This window comes from Ictalurus furcatus, chromosome 3, assembly GCF_023375685.1.
Source record: "Ictalurus furcatus strain D&B chromosome 3, Billie_1.0, whole genome shotgun sequence".
NCBI lineage: Eukaryota > Metazoa > Chordata > Actinopteri > Siluriformes > Ictaluridae > Ictalurus > Ictalurus furcatus.
This window is the reverse complement of record NC_071257.1, coordinates 22,840,258-22,858,702: the sequence shown is the minus strand read 5'-3', so window position 1 is coordinate 22,858,702 and position 18,445 is coordinate 22,840,258. Positions and strand designations below refer to the sequence as shown.

Below are 18,445 nucleotides of genomic sequence, written 5' to 3'. Positions count from 1 at the left end.
CTGAATGGCTTTTAGAGGTTTTAGAGACTAGGTTCACCATTTTCCTGAGATGTCTAGTGTAAGCTTGTAGATTTCATAGTGGAAGTACAGCCTGTGCCATCCTGTGACTGAAACGCTTTATCTTTACCAAAGAAACATGTGACTTACTTGTCAAGAAAATCCTTGTCCACAACAGCACACATGTCCAGTAGTGGATTTCCCATGCCAAAAAGAGCATTTTGGCTGTAATGACAAAAAACACGCAAACAATTTTAATCCAGTTTAAAAACAATGCATGATCACCTAGGATTATAAAGCTATTCAGTCATTTACTCCACCCCATGACTCTATTTAACCTACATAAATATCAGCCCAAGGAACATTTATCCAGTAAATATGTTTGGAGTGTTTGCCCTCTAAATGATATCTTTAGGGACTTTACCCAGCAGAAATGTGCAGTGGACACAGATGCAACATTCAGTCAGGCATGAAACCACACACAGTTACACAAGCAAAAAGTAATAAATAAATAAATACATTTAAAACATAATCTAACCGCAGAGTATTCAGCAAGCTTCTATCTTGCAAAGAAATGTACGAATGCATTATTCAGTTGCTTATGTCCAAGACAGAGAAGACCGAACAGAAACCGAGCCAAATTTCAAATCGTACAGTTAGGACTTGTTATTAATTTCTCAGTCCGCGCTACTTAAAGAACGAGTGCGTTTCACCCAGAATTCTGGTAAATGCCTGATGTAGAACTGTTATCATTTGGTCAAACTGCTTCTGTGAAAAATGACTGGAAACAGTAGGTCAAAGACTACTCTTTCATTCAGCAGGATTGTGAAAGTCCCCTGGACACACAAAGTGGCACAAAAGTGCAGACTCAACAGTATGCAAACTATGTCTCTTAAAAAGGAATGTCTATACAAATAGCTTATGAATAAATATTTCAAAGATTAAAAAAAAAAAGGAACATCATGAAACACCAAGACATGTTGAAATGGTCACATTCTCAGCTGAGATTAATTTAACAGGCTAAAACGAAGACTGCCACCTTCCTGGGAAAGTTCTGGATTAACACAGATGTATCTGTGGGAGATTTTTTTTTGGGGGGGAGGGGGTCAGAAAAGATTTTGAACATAGTTTAAGATAAATATAATAATATATTGAACATAAATAAACATGGAAATAATAAAAGAAATACCCCTCACCAACTCCCTCAAAAAAATAAAAATAAATAAAAAATAAAGCTGAACACATTACAAACGACAGCAGTAGATACTTGCATAGCAGGTTAAAATAGCATGCATTAAAAATAATGATAAAATGCGAGTTTCTGTCATCTCAGAAACACAAAAGTCTTATAATGTGAGAACGCACACTTACCTGGCCATGTTACTGATTTAATAATGATGAAGATTTAACCGAAAGATGGCGTTTTAAATATACACCACCTTTACTAGCAGTGTGTGCAGTCTATCAATAAAAGCAGCCAAAACGAGGCTTTTGCAGCTGATTGACTAAGGCAGGAAGGGGCGGGGCTACGATATATATTTTCTTCACTAGTGAAAAATGGGTTCCTTTGACACGCTGGAATGAGCGAGCAGGGGGCGGGGTTATGTAAATTATTACTCGTGCTTCCGCAGTGGTTTGACGGAGTGAAAAAGGTGGCGGGGTTACGGTCATATGCATTATATTGACACATTCTTTCACGTGTCGCGTTTGCTCGCCGATCCATAAAACAAGGAAGTTTGTGCTTTTACCAACACAAGTTTTTTTGTGGCTTTTTTTGTTTGTTTTTTTACTAATTTGTTCTGCGGGTTTACTTTCTAGACACTGGGAATATGCCTAAAATCTTGAATGGATATGTATATATAGCCGTAAGGCGCGATTTTCAGCGACCACGTGTTTGTTTTTTAACTGAAATAACTATAGAGTTTATAGCTGTGTGTGCGGGCTGGTTTGTTGGCCTGTAAATATCTGTCAGTTCTCACAGCTAGCCAACTCTCAGGACACAGTGACACTGACCCTCCATAGTGTTGAACAGAGGACAATCAAACACTGAACCTTGGACTACGTCCAATCCGTGTGCAACACAACACAATCACAAACGTAACACAACCGCAACTTAGCTTCTGAACTCTGGAGCTTGATCTGTACTCTGGACTTGCCCATCAAGCTTTATATCTGTGAAGATTTCACTTACTGTTACTGACCGACTCGATGCAATAGCAGCATTGATTTTAGAAACTCTGCAACTGTGCCCCAAACACAAAACACAATGTAGCACCTATATACCAGACTAACAGGCTGGCATTCAGTAACATCGTAATACTACAAAGTCACTCTTTAGAAAGAGAGACCCAAATCATTCCTGACCAGATAACTGAAACGCACATGATTTCCCGCAGGGCAATTTTTACTTACACAAGAACCCTTCACAGCACAGCAACTTGTCAAGACTGAACTCACCTGATCGTCTTCTCCTCAAGTTTGATTTTCTTGCTTTTAGGCTCGTCTGTAGCCATGGCTTCCCTAAATGTATACTTAAAATAATTTTAAAAACACGTCCCTAGCACCTTGCTTGAGCAAATCTGAACGAGAAAGCGCGGTGAAAGTAGCCGGGTTCTAAATCCCCCTCATGAGCCCTACATAGTGGCACTAAGCAGGGGACAGAATGAACGCCCTTGTACACTCTACGCAGTGCACTGTTTGTAACTTGGGAATCTGTTTGGGACTCAACAACGAGAGGACCCAGATATAGCTGTCCTCATAACTGCCGGAGCAGAAACAGACAGAGAAATGTATAATTTTGCTAAAACTAGACAGATTTGTGTAAATACTGAAAGTTTAAGTGTAAATATAGATTAGCGGGTGTGTTTGATAGAGGTGTTTATGTAAGCTTTTTATTAGCGCCGTGTTCTAAATAATTTGGAAACAGCACTTTTGTAGGCATCTCATTAAACAAGCCTACGAGGGCAGTAACTACTGCCATATTGCCACCGAAGACTTTTCCTGCTACTTTCCTCTCTCCAAGACGTTTTGGGGAAAAAGGTAATTTTATTGAAATGTATTGTCATTGCTGTATTAATGTAGTGTGTTGGTTTATGCACGGTTGATGGAACGGTTAAAGGAGCAGCATATAGCAATAAACAAGCACAACTTTTAGCTCGAGCCAGCATAGCAAACTAATGAAGTTATAGAGGAATACACAGTGCTATTTATGTTTAACTGGTATGTTATTATAAAGTTATATATTATGTTAATAGTAAACTTTACATGGGGTTTACAATACAAACTATGGTAGTGAGAACTAGGCTGCTCCTAGTTTTGTGACTTTTTATTTTGTTATTTTCTTCTTTCTTTCTTTCTTTCTTTCTTTCTTTCTTTCTTTTTTTTTCTTATTTTTTTTTTACAGTTAGAATGAATTCTTTGGACATTTGCATTAATCTCTGATTTTCAGATTCCTCAAAGCCCTAAGCAGAACACATGAACACTTCCTGCCAAATTGGATACTCTGTGTATTGTACGTTTAATCTTAAAGCTTGTGATTTTATAGAATAATGTGTTAGAGAAGTTCATTACTCAAACAAATTCACATCATATTAACATCCCAGGTTTATTATCCGTCTTGAACATGCGCTGGGTTCCCACAGTCCTGAAGTCCTGCAAACGTTATACAACATTCATTCATTCCTTCATTCATCTTTATTCAGCACTTTATCCTGGTCAGGGTTACGCTGGTACCGGAGACAATCCCAGGAATACTTGGCAGGAGGTGGGAATGCGTTCACACCTAGGAGTAATAGGTTTCCTGGGAGGAAACTCGCTCGGACAGCAGTGCACGCCATCGAAACAGCTTATTTCTACTGGCAAATTCTGTTATTAACCAGGCTGACTCAGTAGCATTCAATGATCACTACAATGCTGACCTGCCAGTAACAAGCAATCTTGCGCTAAATGTTTTTATGGACTATATATCACTGCTATTATTGATTATATATCACACTTGTTCCACTACGTTTAATGCATCCAGCTGCTATTTCTCTATCCTCTGTAATGTAAATGACAGCTGAGCCTGCCTACCATTTCCGCTTAAGGTGAAATATTTGTATATCTACGGAAGCCCTAAGCAGCCATGTATTATCTATCTATCTATCTATTTATTTATTCATTCATTCCTTCTTTCTTGTTTTCTCGTGTTCACAATGTTCTCATGATGGCGACATAACAAAAGTTACTTCCTCATGGTCATGACTTGATTTTTCTGTGTACTCGACGTAACGTTTTGTAATCCCGCAGCATCATGAATGAACGGATTCATTTTTTTAAATACTTTGATCAGGGCCTCAATCAAGCTGAACTCAAGAAAAATTCCTAATTCATGTAAACATAGACGGTGAATAAAATGATTCTTATTGCGATCATCTGAGCTCAGGATTGAACCGTGGACTCTGGAGCTGTACAGAGGCAATACTGCCACTGCGCCACCCTGCAGCCTGTCCTCGAAAATTCAGTTAATTTTTCCGCATATTATGTATTGCATTGGATATGTAATAAATAAATTAAATGAAGTAAAAAAAATAATAAATAAGTAGGGATGCACCGAATGTTCGGCAACCGAAATTATTCGGCCAAAAATAGCAAAAAAAAAGCACTTTCGGTGTTCAGCCGAATAAGTGAAAAGGCTGAATAAATTTGACTGAACGATGACGTGTTTGATGACGTGACCAAATAGCCTAGCAACCGGAGTGAGACGTGCAAATGTCACGACCTCGATGAGGGGGCGCGCGTGTGCACGAGCGGTCAGCGAGTGCATGCTCTTTGGATGTTGACAGTTGTGACATTGTTTACTGTGGACATGTGCGTTTGTTTTGTTTCTGTTCCGGAGTATTCTGTCACGTCGCGAGATGTAAGGGAGTAGAGTACGGAAGCAGGTAAAGACGTATTTATTTAAGGGCAGGCAGACAAATCCAAATCATAATCCAAAAAACGTAGTCAAGACAAGCAAAAACGGCAAACAGGCATAAACGGTGCAAAGCAGGAACCTACGTCGCGGTCACAGAAAACAGGGTCAAAACACAAAACAAGAAACATGAACTAGTACTATGGACTGGGAGCGGAAAAACCTGCGGGGACTAAATGAACTAATCTATAGTTTAACTAAATCCATCAAGGAACATAACATTAACAATGTATCTAACTCTACTATATCTACTCTAATACTCCGCAAGGTGTACAGGGACGCGAGCGGTATATATCCCCAATATAATCAGTCGTATAGAACCGAATAGAACCATTTTTTGCACTCTTGTCAATGCACTTTTTAATGCATTTTTTGTTGTAGGCTACAGAGTGTTCCATTCTTTCAGCAGTCAGTTATAGGCCTAACATAGGCTATTCAAGGGGGGCTCTGTTACGAAGCATAGACGGAGACAAGCGCGGGCGAGCGGAGAGATGGCGTGTGACTGAACACAGAATGAGAATCGAATCGGGACAGAGCAGGTAAGCTGTATATCAGGGACGTAGGCAAATTCGTAGTGAGAGACGAGCGTGAAGTCGAGCACCAGGGAAAACACTTATAATGAAATCGGCTTGGTAAATGAACAGAGACAAGGCTGCTGAGCGGATACTTCGCAAGCGGCTAATGCTAGGAAGGCCCTTATATAACCTCAGGTGTTTGCAGGTGTTCGTGATTAGAACTCTGGCGAACTCGAGCGCGGGTATGACTGGGAAGTGTAGTCCTCCTCTGCCACGTCCCTGGGCGGCACTACACTTTGTGAGCTGCCATGCCGATTTTGCCGTGTCGTAACAGAGCGCCCCCCCCCCCCAAAAGGGCTCCCTCCGGGAGCCGAAGTTCCCCGTGGCCTCCCCCCCTCCGGGGGGCCGGTTTGTCTGGATGAGCCGCATGGAAGTCCTTACGCAGGCCTGCGTCCAGAATGTCTCGGGCTGGGACCCAGCACTGTTCCTCTGGTCCATACCCCCCCCCCCCCCCCAGTCCACCAGATACTGAAGTCCCCCTCTCCTCCGTCTGGAGTCTAAAATGTTGCGGACGCGGTAGGCTGGGCGGCCTTCTATCTCCAACGGTTCCGGTGGGGAATCCTCCGGCACCGCTGTGGCCAAGGGGCCTGAGATCACAGGTTTGAGAAGTGAGACGTGGAAAGACGGGGCGATGCGACTGTGTCTCGGAAGGTCCAGACGATACGTGACTTCATTAATTTGCCTCAGTATTCGGAAGGGCCCGATATACTTCGGTTGAAGCTTTGTGCCCGTGAGGGGTCTCAGATCTCTTGTGGAGAGCCACACCCGGTCCCCGGGTCGATAATTATGGTGAGCCCTCCGGCGCCGGTCAGCCTTTCGTTTAGCGACGTGAGACGCCTGCACCAGCTGTTGATGGGCACGCTCCCAGACCTGTTCACTTCGGCGGAACCACTCATCCACTGCTGGCGAGTCCGTGTGAGACACGTTCCAGGGGAATAATGGCGGTTGGTAACCCAAGACACACTGGAACGGGGTGAGCTGGGTGGCGGAATGCCGTAGCGAGTTCTGGGCGTATTCCGCCCATGGAAGGTACTGACTCCAGTCCCCTGGGTTGGCAGAGCAGTAAGTCCGAAGGAACCGTATGACTTCCTGGTTGACCCGTTCTGCCTGTCCGTCGGCCTGGGGGTGGTAACCGGACGTGAGATTAATGGCGACCCCCATCTTCCTCATAAAGCTGGCCCAAACCCGCGATGTGAACTGTGGCCCCCTATCAGTCACAATCTCCTCGGGGATGCCAAAGTAGCGAAAGACGTGTTGAAACAGGAGTTCCGCTGTGATGAAGGCAGATGGGATGGCTGGTAATGGAATTAAGCGCAGCGACTTCGAGAACAGATCTACGACCACCAGTATTGCGGAGTTCCCCTGTGACTTTGGCAAGTCGGTTATGAAATCGAGGGCCAGATGGGACCACGGACGTTCAGGTATGGGTAAGGGCAGCAACTTCCCTGCCGGGAGCGCACGTGGGCCTTTGGACTGATCGCAAGAGGAACACGAGGATACGATGCGCTGAACCTCTCTGGGCATGTTGGGCCACCAGTACTTCTCGGCCAGCAGTTGGTAAGTGCGGCGGGCCCCCGGGTGGCCCATGGCCAAAGTCGTGTGGGCCCAGGTGATGAGTTCGAGACGGTACCGCTTAGGCACGAACTGTTTGTCGGGAGGACAGGCTGCTGGGATTCTTGCGCTGGGAATACGGGCTAAGTTCTGTGCTAGGGGCCACTCCAGGGCGCCCACTATGCAGGAGGGAGGCATAATGTAACTCTCTTGTTCCGTCGGCCGCTCTGGGGCATAAATGCGAGACAGGGTGTCGGCCTTTGTATTCTTTGAACCAGGTCGGTAAGACAGGGTGAACTGGAACCTGGAGAAGAATAAGTACCAGCGGGCTTGGTGAGGAGTGAGCCGTTTGGCGGTTCGTAGATATTCCAAATTCTTATGGTCCGTGAAGATAACAAATGGGTGTACTGCCCCCTCCAACCAGTGTCTCCACTCTTCTAGGGCCAGCTTGATGGCTAGAAGTTCAAGGTTCCCCACATCATAGTTGCACTCTGCTGGCGACAACTTCCGGGAAAAAAAAGCCACGGGGTGTAACTTGGGACTCTCGCCAAACCTTTGCGATAGAATTGCTCCCACTCCCACCTCCGACGCGTCGACCTCCACGACAAACGGCCTGGAGGGATCCGGGTGTCTGAGAATGGGAGCCGTAGTGAAAGCCCGCTTAAGTCTCTCCAGAGCCTCCTGGGCAACTGGGGTCCACAGCAGTCGCCTGGGCTTACCTCTCAGGAGCGATGTCAGGGGTTGCGCTACTTTACTGAAGTCTCTAATGAATCTTCGGTAAAAATTTGCAAAGCCAAGGAAACGCTGCAACTCCCTGACGGTTCGCGGAGTGGGCCACTCCACGATCGCCTGAATCTTACACTGGTCCATGGTGACCCCCTTGGGCTAATGACATACCCCATGAAAGAGATTGTGTGCTGGTGGAATTCGCACATCTCGGCCTTTACGTACAGCTGGTACTGCAGGAGGCGTTGCAGTACGTGCCGGACATGCTGGACATGTTCCTCCAGGGAGGTCGAATAAATCAGGATGTTGTCTATGTAGGCGATTACGTACCTTCTTAGCATGTCCCTCAGAGTGTCGTTGATCAGGTTCTGGAACACGGAGGGGGCGTTAGCGAGCCCATACGGCATGACCAGGTACTCATAATGTCCAGAGGTGGTGCTGAAGGCCGTTTTCCACTCGTCCCCCTCCCTAATACGAATTAAGTTATAAGTGTTGCGGACGTCCAGCTTAGTGAAGAGGGTGGCGGACCGTAACTGTTCCAAGGCTGAGGGGACGAGAGGCAGCGGATATCGGTACTTAACGGTCACTTGGTTAAGGGCCCGATAATCAATGCACGGTCGGAGGCCCTATCCTTTCTTCTCCACAAAGAAGAACCCGGCAGACGCAGGGGATGTGGACGGTCGGATGTACCCCTGCCGGAGAGCCTCCTGAATGTACTCCTCCATGGCCTGCTGCTCTGCTTGGGAGAGCGGGTAAACACGGCCCCGAGGTAGGCTGGCCCCTGGGAGGAGGTCAATGGCACAGTCGTAGGGCCTGTGAGGTGGGAGACAACTGGCCCTCTCCTTGCTGAACACCTCATGGAGGTTGTGGTACTCAGGGGGAATTTTAACTGAGGCAGGTGACAGGGGACTCTCTACAGTCGTGGTGGCCAAAGGGACCGTGGGGCCCCTCAAACAATTCTGCAAGCAATATGGGGACCATTGGGTGAGTTGCTTGTCAGTCCAGGAGATTTGGGGGTTGTGCAGTTCCAGCCAGGGGAGTCCGAGTATAATGGGGTGTCTGGTGGAGACCATGAGGTAAAGAACCAGAGTTTCGTGGTGAAGGGTGCTAACTTAAAGGCAGACAGGGTGTGTGCTGTGAGATATTACGCCTCCCCCTATAGGCGACCCATCAATGGATTGGAGCTCACGAGGACGGAGGAGGGGACGTATGGAAAGGCCGAGCTCCTGCACCGTCTTCTCATCTATGAAGTTCTCCGCTGCTCCGGAGTCGATGAGTGCTGAAAGAACAAAAGAATGGTCTGAGTGTTCTATCACGACAGGTACAGAAAATACGTGAGACATACAAGACTGGTTAGGACTCACCCGGGCATGACAAGGTGGGTTGTCAGTGCGCCTCCCGTTCCCTCGGCGCCTCCTGTGCGGGCATTGGCGGACGGCGTGGGTGTCCTCACCGCAGTAGAAGCAGCGGAACTCATCGCGTCTTCTCTCCCTCTCCTCCTCGCGGGACCGTGCCCCTCCGAGCTGCATGGGTTCGCTTGCTGCGCCCGGCTCAGCTGGCAGTAAACCGTGCGGTATGGGACGGTTGGTACGGCGCAGACAATCCAGCCTTATGGTCAGATCCACGAGGTCATCAAAAGTTAGCTGTTCACCCCGACAGGCCAACTCATGCAGTAACTCCGGATCGAGGCCACAGCGGAACGCGGTCTTAAGGGCTGGTTTGTTCCAGCCACTTCGGGCAGCGATAGTGCGAAACTCTAGCGCATACTCTCTTGCAGTACGAGAGCCCTGCTTGAGTTGCATGAGCTCATCACCAGTCTCCCAGCCATCAGGAGAATGATCAAAGGCGCGTTGGAACCGGGCCAGGAAGTCATCTAACGAGGGTCTGACACCACCTCCTCGGTCCCACTCAGCCGTGGCCCACGCCAAGGCTGTTCCGGAGAGTAATTCCATAAAATGGGTCAACTTACGGACCTCAGGCATCTCTGGGTGACTCTCGAAGAACAGCGCACATTGTAACATGAAGCCCTTGCATCGCTCCGGCTCCCCAGCGTATCTCTCTGGTGTGGGCAGAGGCGGGTTGTGCGCCGGCAGCGCAGGAGTGTGAACAGCCGGCGCTGGAATGTGCGCAGCTGGTGTCGGCTGAACATGCGCTGGGGAGGTCGGCGGTGGTGACGTGAGGTCCAGGGGCGTGGCGTTGGTGGAGGCGGAAACGCTCAGTTGCGAGACTTCGGCATGCAACGCGGATATCTCATCCCGGTACACTGCTAGCGTGCGGTTTTGTTCCAGGATGACACGTTCCCAATTCGAGGTGCCCGCTGCCGCCATAGTACGGCGAAGTATTCTGTTACGAAGCGTAGACGGAGACAAGCACGGGCGAGCGGAGAGATGGCGTGTGACTGAACACAGAACGAGAATCGAATCGGGACAGAGCAGGTAAGCTGTATATCAGGGACGTAGGCAAATTCGTAGTGAGAGACGAGCGTGAAGTCGAGTACCAGGGAAAACACTTATAATGAAATCGGCTTGGTAAACAAACAGAGACGAGGCTGCTGAGCGGATACTTCGCAAGCGGCTAATGCTAGGAAGGCCCTTATATAACCTCAGGTGTTTGCAGGTGTTCGTGATTAGAACTCTGGCAAACTCGAGCGCGTGTATGACTGGGAAGTGTAGTCCTCCTCCGCCACGTCCCTGGTGGCACTACACTTTGTGAGCTGCTGCGCCGATTTCGCCGTGTCGTAACAGGCTCAAAGATGACCACATCAAAATATTATTCTTTTGCTCATTTATCTATTTAAAGTTATATTGTGCCTTGTTGGTAGCCTATGCCTGCTGGAATGAAAAAAAAATGTTCAGTGTTAAATAAATATTTTGAAATTGTAGTTTTTGTAATTGATTTTTTTCTTTGAAAAGCAAGACAAAATAGTAAAAAGTACATTTTGACTATTTAATTTATGAAATGGTGAAAAAATGGCAAAATAAATGGAAAAAATTCGGCCTTCAGCCAAGTTTTTCATTATATTTGGCTACGGCCAAGAATTTTCATTTCAGTGCATCCCTATAAATAAGTCCTCTAAATTGTGCAAATGTATTGTGACAAATGGAAGGGTTTGTTTGTTTGTTTGTTTTTGTGAGAGCCACACATGCAGCTGTATTAAAGCCTTTTATATTTTAACCTGTTATTGTATTAAATGTTCTTCAAACATCTAGCTCATCGGCATCACCAGCACACTTGAATGCAATTACATACATAATATAGTTAATCTTCACTGTTTTCATTCCCGCAGTGCGCAACATGATTCACAGCTTGTTCCTGATTAACAGCACTGGCGACATATTCCTGGAAAAACACTGGAAGAGTGTGATAAGCCGCTCTATCTGTGATTACTTTTTCGAGGCTCGGGAGAAGGCAGGCGAACCGGATAACGTGCCTCCTGTGCTCTGCACGCCTCATCACTACCTCATTAATATATACCGTGAGAAAATCTTTTTTGTTTCCGTCATCCAGACTGAAGTACCCCCGCTCTTTGTTATCGAATTTCTTCATCGTGTGGCCGAGACATTTCAGGTAAAAAACAGTTGTCTGCAGTTAAAATGTATTAGATGGGTAAATTCTGTACAAGAGTCTGTCTGTACACAGTGTATTAAGAACTCTGACCATGCTAAACCTTTATGCAGGATTATTTCGGTGAATGCTCAGAAGTTACTATTAAGGACAATGTTGTAATCGTGTATGAGCTCCTTGAAGAAATGCTGGATAATGGCTTCCCTCTGGCCACGGAGTCCAACATCCTGAAAGAACTTATTAAACCTCCCAACATTTTGCGCTCTGTGGTCAACAGCATCACAGGTAAGGTCATCGTTTTTTAAAACTGTGTAACATTTTCAAGTTTTTTTTTTTTCTTTTAATATATTCCGAATGAAACTGGCAGTTTTCTGAACATTTCCTTCATTGTATATGAAACTGCAGTGTACTTTGGTAATATTTGTAGAGGTTGGAAAATTCTCACTTAGGTGAGCTGAGTAAACTCGGGCTTTAGCCCTGTACAGTCACATTCTGGTGCTAAATAAGATCAGTGCACTCTGTGCACAGGCAAGCTCAACAGGCTTACCCTTACATTCCCACTAGCAAGCAACAGGTGACCTTTCATTTTGTGTGTGTTTGACATGGAGCTGCAATTTGAGTGGTAGCGACAGGTGACATTTGAAGAGATTTCCTCCATTCTATGCAAATTAGCTACAGTGGTGCTTGAACGTTTGTGAACCCTTTAGAGTTTTCAATATTTCTGCATAAATATGACCTAAAACATAATCAGAAGTCCTAGAAGTCAATAGAGAGAACCAAATTAAACAAATGAGACAAAAATTGGTTCACTTGGTTATTTATTTCTTGAGTAAAATGATCCAATATTCCAGTGAGCCAACATATGTGAAAATCCAATGAGCTTTTGGGTCATATTTATTAGGGATAGGCGATATAGACTTAAAACTATATCACAATATTTTCTGGTATTTATTGCGATAACTATATCCATGACGATATAAATATAGCTCCATGCACCACTGTTTTTAGCTACAAGTGATAGCTGTGATCTTGAGAGCCTCAGAAGCACAAACATTGATCTAAAAATAAAACTGACTTTCTGTAACCAAACCAGTTCCAGATTGTAGAAGTAGAACTAGCGTAAACACTCCTCGTTTAGTGATAAACTCTTCCTCAGCTTCACGTCCGCATTCCACCGTACTTGTTTTCATTCTGCACGCGAGCTGCAAATGGGTCACACACCGTCGCACACAGAAATACGTCATCAACTAGGCTTTATCGTTATCAGCGCGGGAAGACTCATTCTTATTGTGGGGAGAATTTCTACCGGTATATCGCAAACAATAAAATATCGCCCATCTTTAATTTTTATGCAGAAATATAGAAAATTCTAAAGGGTTCACAAACTTTCGAGCGCCACTGTATGACAAGGTAAAGCAACAAATACAAACAACTGCTTTGAATGATTCCTTAGACCACTCATACAGTGCCTGTGGTCTGACATTTCTTCAGTTCCCCACTCCGAACATCAGTTCCTACCTGTAATTAGTTCCCATTTACTGTGTGACTTGGAAAAATGGATGCAACGTGAGTGGGGTGAACATACTATACAAAATTCTGCTGTTCCATACATTCAGTAGTAAATTGTTCCTATGTTCTTGTCTATATCTTTGATAGTCTATCTGACCTGTATTCCTGTTAGGCAGTAGTAATGTTGGTGAGACTCTGCCTACTGGACAACTCTCCACCATCCCATGGAGGAGGGCCGCTGTAAAATACACTAACAACGAGGCCTATTTTGATGTGGTGGAAGAAGTTGATGCCATCCTAGATAAATCCGGTATAACTGGTTATTAAAGTCTGCAATTCAGGAAAATGACACTGAATTTAAAAAAGTTAAAAAGATGTCTTTTTTTTTTTTTTTTTTAACATATCTCATCAAAAGTGTGCAAAGGGTTTATTTGTAGTGTCCATCTTTTCAGGCACAACAGTGTTTGCAGAAATCCAGGGAGTGATTGATGCTTGTGTGAAACTCTCAGGAATGCCGGATCTTACACTTTCATTTATGGTGAGTGCTGTGTTTTATACCACATGAAGATACAGCTACAGAGAATTACACTATCTAGATGATGTCTAATACTGTCCCCTGCTGTGGTGGAGAAATCAGTAGCCCAGGCGTCCAGGACAAGCAGATTTCACATCTGAACTGTAGTTGCCTGGTGGACAAATAGGCAACAGCCTGAGAAAGAAAATAAACCCTACTCTCTGTTGACTTTTGCAAAAGTTTTCATGTTTTCTCACTGCTTGCTTCACTGTACACATTAGTCAATGAGCAATATGGCTGATGGTAGAAGGTTAATTTTTTTTATTAAGTGGATTATTTAGCATGGCAGCCAGACTTTTCAGAGGTGCTGATGAAAAAATTAAGTGCAGCACAAAGCCGTCCTTCTTCATACACGTAGTTAAACTTATAAAGAGAAAATTAATACACTCATCAAACTTGAATATTTATAGTTTTTCACCAGAAAACCACAACTTGTTGCTGATTTTTTTTGAGCTTATAAACACAATGTGCTTCTTCATGATCTTTATCAGGAGAAGATAATGCTATTGTTACACAGTCGTCCATTTCCTGCAAATTTATAACCTGTTTGTGTCCCTTAATCTGGGTTAATGCATTTCACTAGCTCACCACACGTTATTACATTGTTATTGAATTAGGTTTCCAGGCAACCAGTAGATCGAACTGACGAGCACACTAGAGCTTCTGTGTGCCAGGTGGATTAGATAACAAATTTCATTTGTCCACCCCTGCTTGTGTATTATTTCCTGTGGTTTATCTGCGAGAGAAGTAGGATATCCAGTTGTGTATGTTTTTTCCCCTGCAGAACCCCAGACTCCTGGACGATGTGAGCTTCCACCCGTGTGTCCGCTTCAAGAGATGGGAGTCTGAGAGAGTTCTCTCTTTCATCCCCCCTGACGGAAACTTCCGACTTATCTCTTATCACGTGACTGCACAAAAGTAAGAACCATCGTCTGACCTCATGATCGTATTCAAAACCAGCTTTCATGGCACAATTAATGGGTGAATTTTTTTTTCTCTCTCTCATAGTTTGGTAGCAATCCCGGTATATGTGAGGCAAAATATCAGTTTCTTTGAGACTGGATCCTCCGGGAGGCTGGACATCACAGTGGGTCCTAAGCAGACCATGGGGAAGACTGTTGAGTGTGTAGGAGTCACAATACACATGCCGAAAGTGGTGCTCAGTGCCAATCTCACAGCAACTCAGGGCACGTACACCTACGACCCAGTCACCAAGGTGCAGCACTGAAGTGATACTACCAATAGAAATAGATTTTTTTCAAGGTTTCAGGTTTAAAAAAACAAATACATGTCATCAGTTTTTATTTACTTTATAATCTTGTCATGGCTAACTTCCAGCAAACATCAAAAAACACTGTTGTAAAACAAAGATGTCTAAAGCATTACTAGCTAAATGTATAGAGAAGCGTGATATAAATGTAACTGTAACTAACTAACTAAAATGGGATTTTTTATTTTTTTGCAAAGGAGAAACATATTTTACTTCAGGAAAACCTGTAGCTTTCAGAACTATATACAGTAGAAAATGTCAGAATTCGATCATAAGAAGGGTTTTCACAGGCCGCTATATGTGTCTTGGAAATATATTCACTGTCTTTACAGTAACAGTTACAGCATGTTACAGAGACGAGCATCGCTCAGGCGTGTATAGAGTATAAATGTTTTCTTAATATTCCCAGGTTAGTCAGTATGTAGTACCTGTGAAAGATTTCCTCTGCATGTATTTAATCAAACACTATTTTCTGTGTTGTAGATTTTGGTGTGGGACATCGGCAAACTGAACCAACAAAAACTGCCAAATTTAAAAGGAAGTCTGAGCTTGCAGTTAGGAGCTCCGAAACCAGAGGAAAACCCCAGCCTGAACATTCAGTTCAAGATTCAACAGTTAGCTATCTCAGGTAAGGGAAGAGAATAAGGTTCCAACAGAAGCAGTCCTAACAGCTATATGATTGTTATAATCTGGCATGTTCCATTTTTTATTTATTTTTTAACGTAAACATCTTTAACCAGAAATCCAGTGTTTTGTTTTCCACTTCATACATACACTCTGGGTAAAAAATGGGCCAAGACTGCAAACGTGTTGCAGATTATACTTATTTCTTAGGCAGTCCCTCTAGGATTTTGTGATTTTCACGATCACAGAAGCTTGCAATTTTTCAAAATGACCAGATTGTCCACAGTTTCAGGCCAAGATGCATCATGTCACGTCATCGTAGCATGCATTCAGCCAAAGCCCTCTTTGATTCATGTGCGTCGAACATGAGTACAGCGAAAAGGTCTCATTTACCAACAAACATTTCTGCAAAAGACCGTGCGAAACAATTTTGTGCAATTGCAGTGTTGCACATTTTGATAAAAGCCGCAGCAAAATCAAGCAATTTTGCCACAACAATCACAAAAAACTCTACGAAATCCTGTCCAGACTGCTTAGGAGCCGCTTCACGTTAATGCAGCTAAGATTCAGGCATTAAACAACATTGACATGTTCATGTTTAAAAGCTGTCTGTAAGTTTACCCCCCAAACACTTCATTATTTGCTCAAATCTAAAGGAAAAGCTATTAACTTATTTTGCTTAAGTCTAACTTTTTTTTATTCATTGCTAAATTAAAAATACTAAATTTAATGCCTTTTCGTCTTGGCCCACTTTTTTGCCGCAGAGCATATGCGTGGCAGTCTGAAATAAATCACATGTTACAGATGAATTCTGGAAAACCGCAAAGAAAAAAACAGGTTTTTTTCTGCTAGTAATGTAATGTGGCATGTATACTTTACTGCCCGTAATATACTGTCATAATGTCTACTTTAAGAAAATGTAAATATATTTTACCAAAACAACGTGGAAATGTTTTAAGGTTACTTTCTAGCTTTGCCTCGACTGCCTACAAAGGTCATGCTGGGTAAGGAGCCAGTTTAACAAGCAGTAAATGCAGTCAGTGTGCTTAAAGATGTCTAAAGCCCTGCTAGCTAAATGTGCAGTTCTCACAGTTTGGTCAGGTTTTTGGATAGCTACATGCCATAACAAATGGACATAAACCTAATCAATTCAGTTTGTAAACAGATACTGACACAAACAGATATTGGCAACAGTGGACAATGTTTTAAAATGTTTAAATGACCTAAAAGGGCTAAATAAATAAATAAATAACAAAATAAAAATCAGCAGAATGGACTGTATTAATCTGTGATTATGAGCACTGATGTTAGAGTAGACAGAGATCAGGTGAGAGGAGAGATGATGATGATGATAAGCCTTGTGTTGGCATCAGTGAATTTCACCTCAGGTGATGAGACATTATAATCAGTGATGAATCATATTCCACTGTAAACGTATAATTCTTTACAATTTGTAAGTAATGATTTTGTTTTTTCATTAGTAGATTAGGTTACGAATGTGGAACTGGGTGAGGCATCTTTCAGTGGAACTGGGATTTAATCTGTAAATGCAATTTTCACTCTTTTCACTTTTGGGTGTAGTCAGAGTTGTTTACTTCTGGTTGAGCTGCATGCAAAAAGGAAACCAGTATTTCAGTGAAATCTGCAGTTTATTTTTCATGCATTTTTATTTCTGCTTGCCCCAGTGTGTGTGTGTGTGTGTGTATAAAACACATTTCATTAAATAAATAAAAAAACAGTTGATATTGCATCTAGCTCTAATATTTATTGTCTAATATTTGTGTTGCATATTGCATGTATACTGTATAATAATTTGTGTTCTCTGCCTACAGGACTGAAAGTGAATCGACTGGACATGTATGGAGAGAAATACAAACCATTTAAAGGGGTTAAATATCTAACCAAAGCTGGAAAGTTCCAGGTCAGAACTTGAAGCTGTCTGTAAACTATCGCAAAACATTATAAACATGCAACAATGTGTTCTTGTATGTGACAAATCATATATTTTACAATCATTTCAGAATGACTTCATATTGCCAATGTGTTCTGCTTTGGTGCTGGTTGGGGGGGTTAAGGGGGGAGAGGGGTTACATGGATTTCTTCCATTTGATGAAGAACATTCCTATTTCAATGTTGTGCCTAATAATAATAGATTCCAGGGTGGAATAGCTTCACAAAGTTTCAGTCTGTTGTCAGTGTTTTCGATTTTCTGTCTGAGTGAGCCAATGGAGGAGGATATTTCACTTAATGGTGGATACATTTTTCATCTGTGAACATTCTGAGACAAGCCTTTGCCAAGCAGTTAAGAAATATTTAGGTCCCCTACCTTTAGCACAATGCACACATGTTAAGTGGCCTTTTGAAAAGGAATAAAAAAAAAAACTTGAAGAGGCCTTTCTTAAAATCACAGCTGTCTTGAGTAGCTGTGCTTTTTCTCAAAAACACTACACCCATCACAGATCCCAAGTTTTCACTCAGGAGAGAAAGAAGAGCGGGTGATGTGTTTTAATTCAGAACTTTGTTCTTGTTTTTATGTGCAGAGTATTTGTATAACTTGCTAAGGAATTAAAATCGATAGTTTGCTGCAAATACGAATTGATAAAGGTCACTTTGAGGGGATACATTAGTAGTTAACCGGCTTGCAAACGTGGCAGGTATGTGAGGCACGCAAGAGTTTTGCAAGTTCTGAAGGGACACAACTTTTGTAAGGTTTAGAAATAAATAAGTTAATTGCAATTGAAAATATGTATATAAAACTAATGCCATTTATAAACATTTTGGGAAATTATACCATGTGTGTGTGGTTTTTTTTTCTTCCTTTCTTTGTATTGCTGTGGTGTTTGTTTATTTTTATATATATATATATATATATATATATATATATATATATATATATATATATATATATATATATAATTAGAGAGAGAGATAAATATATAGATATATACAGATAAATATACCTGTGTGTGTATGTATGTATGTGTGTGTGTGTGTGTGTGTGTGTATATATGTGTATATGTATAGATAGATATTTGTTAGAGACATACAGTAGAAAATGAATGCATTGGATACATATCTCTGCTTGTAGTATTTCAATGCCATGG

At 43.0% G+C, this 18,445-nt stretch overlaps 2 protein-coding genes across 3 annotated transcripts in view; one reads left to right on the top strand and one right to left on the bottom strand.

Annotated features, from left to right (window-relative positions):
* The window catches only part of adka (adenosine kinase a), a 154,589-nt gene extending 151,959 nt beyond the window's left edge, over nucleotides 1-2,630 (bottom strand). The window contains exons 1-2 of one of the 2 annotated variants that reach the window (XM_053621555.1): nucleotides 2,455-2,630; nucleotides 148-222 (exon numbers count right to left, since the gene is read on the bottom strand). In XM_053621555.1, the coding sequence (XP_053477530.1) occupies nucleotides 148-222; nucleotides 2,455-2,510 (131 nt within the window). In that variant the 5' untranslated portion in view covers nucleotides 2,511-2,630. Of the gene's footprint in view, nucleotides 1-147; nucleotides 223-1,368; nucleotides 1,511-2,454 lie in introns of those variants that run through there. The other variant, XM_053621556.1, reaches the window with a different exon arrangement.
* Nucleotides 2,631-2,873: 243 nt separating this feature from the next.
* ap3m1 (adaptor related protein complex 3 subunit mu 1) lies at nucleotides 2,874-18,129 on the top strand. Its single transcript, XM_053621554.1, has 9 exons — nucleotides 2,874-3,036; nucleotides 11,087-11,367; nucleotides 11,478-11,649; nucleotides 13,046-13,183; nucleotides 13,326-13,411; nucleotides 14,232-14,365; nucleotides 14,456-14,663; nucleotides 15,201-15,345; nucleotides 17,174-18,129. The coding sequence occupies exons 2-9, from the start codon at nucleotides 11,095-11,097 to the stop codon at nucleotides 17,272-17,274; spliced, it is 1,257 nt and encodes a 418-aa protein (XP_053477529.1). The 5' UTR covers nucleotides 2,874-3,036; nucleotides 11,087-11,094; the 3' UTR covers nucleotides 17,275-18,129.
* Nucleotides 18,130-18,445: the final 316 nt, after the last annotated feature.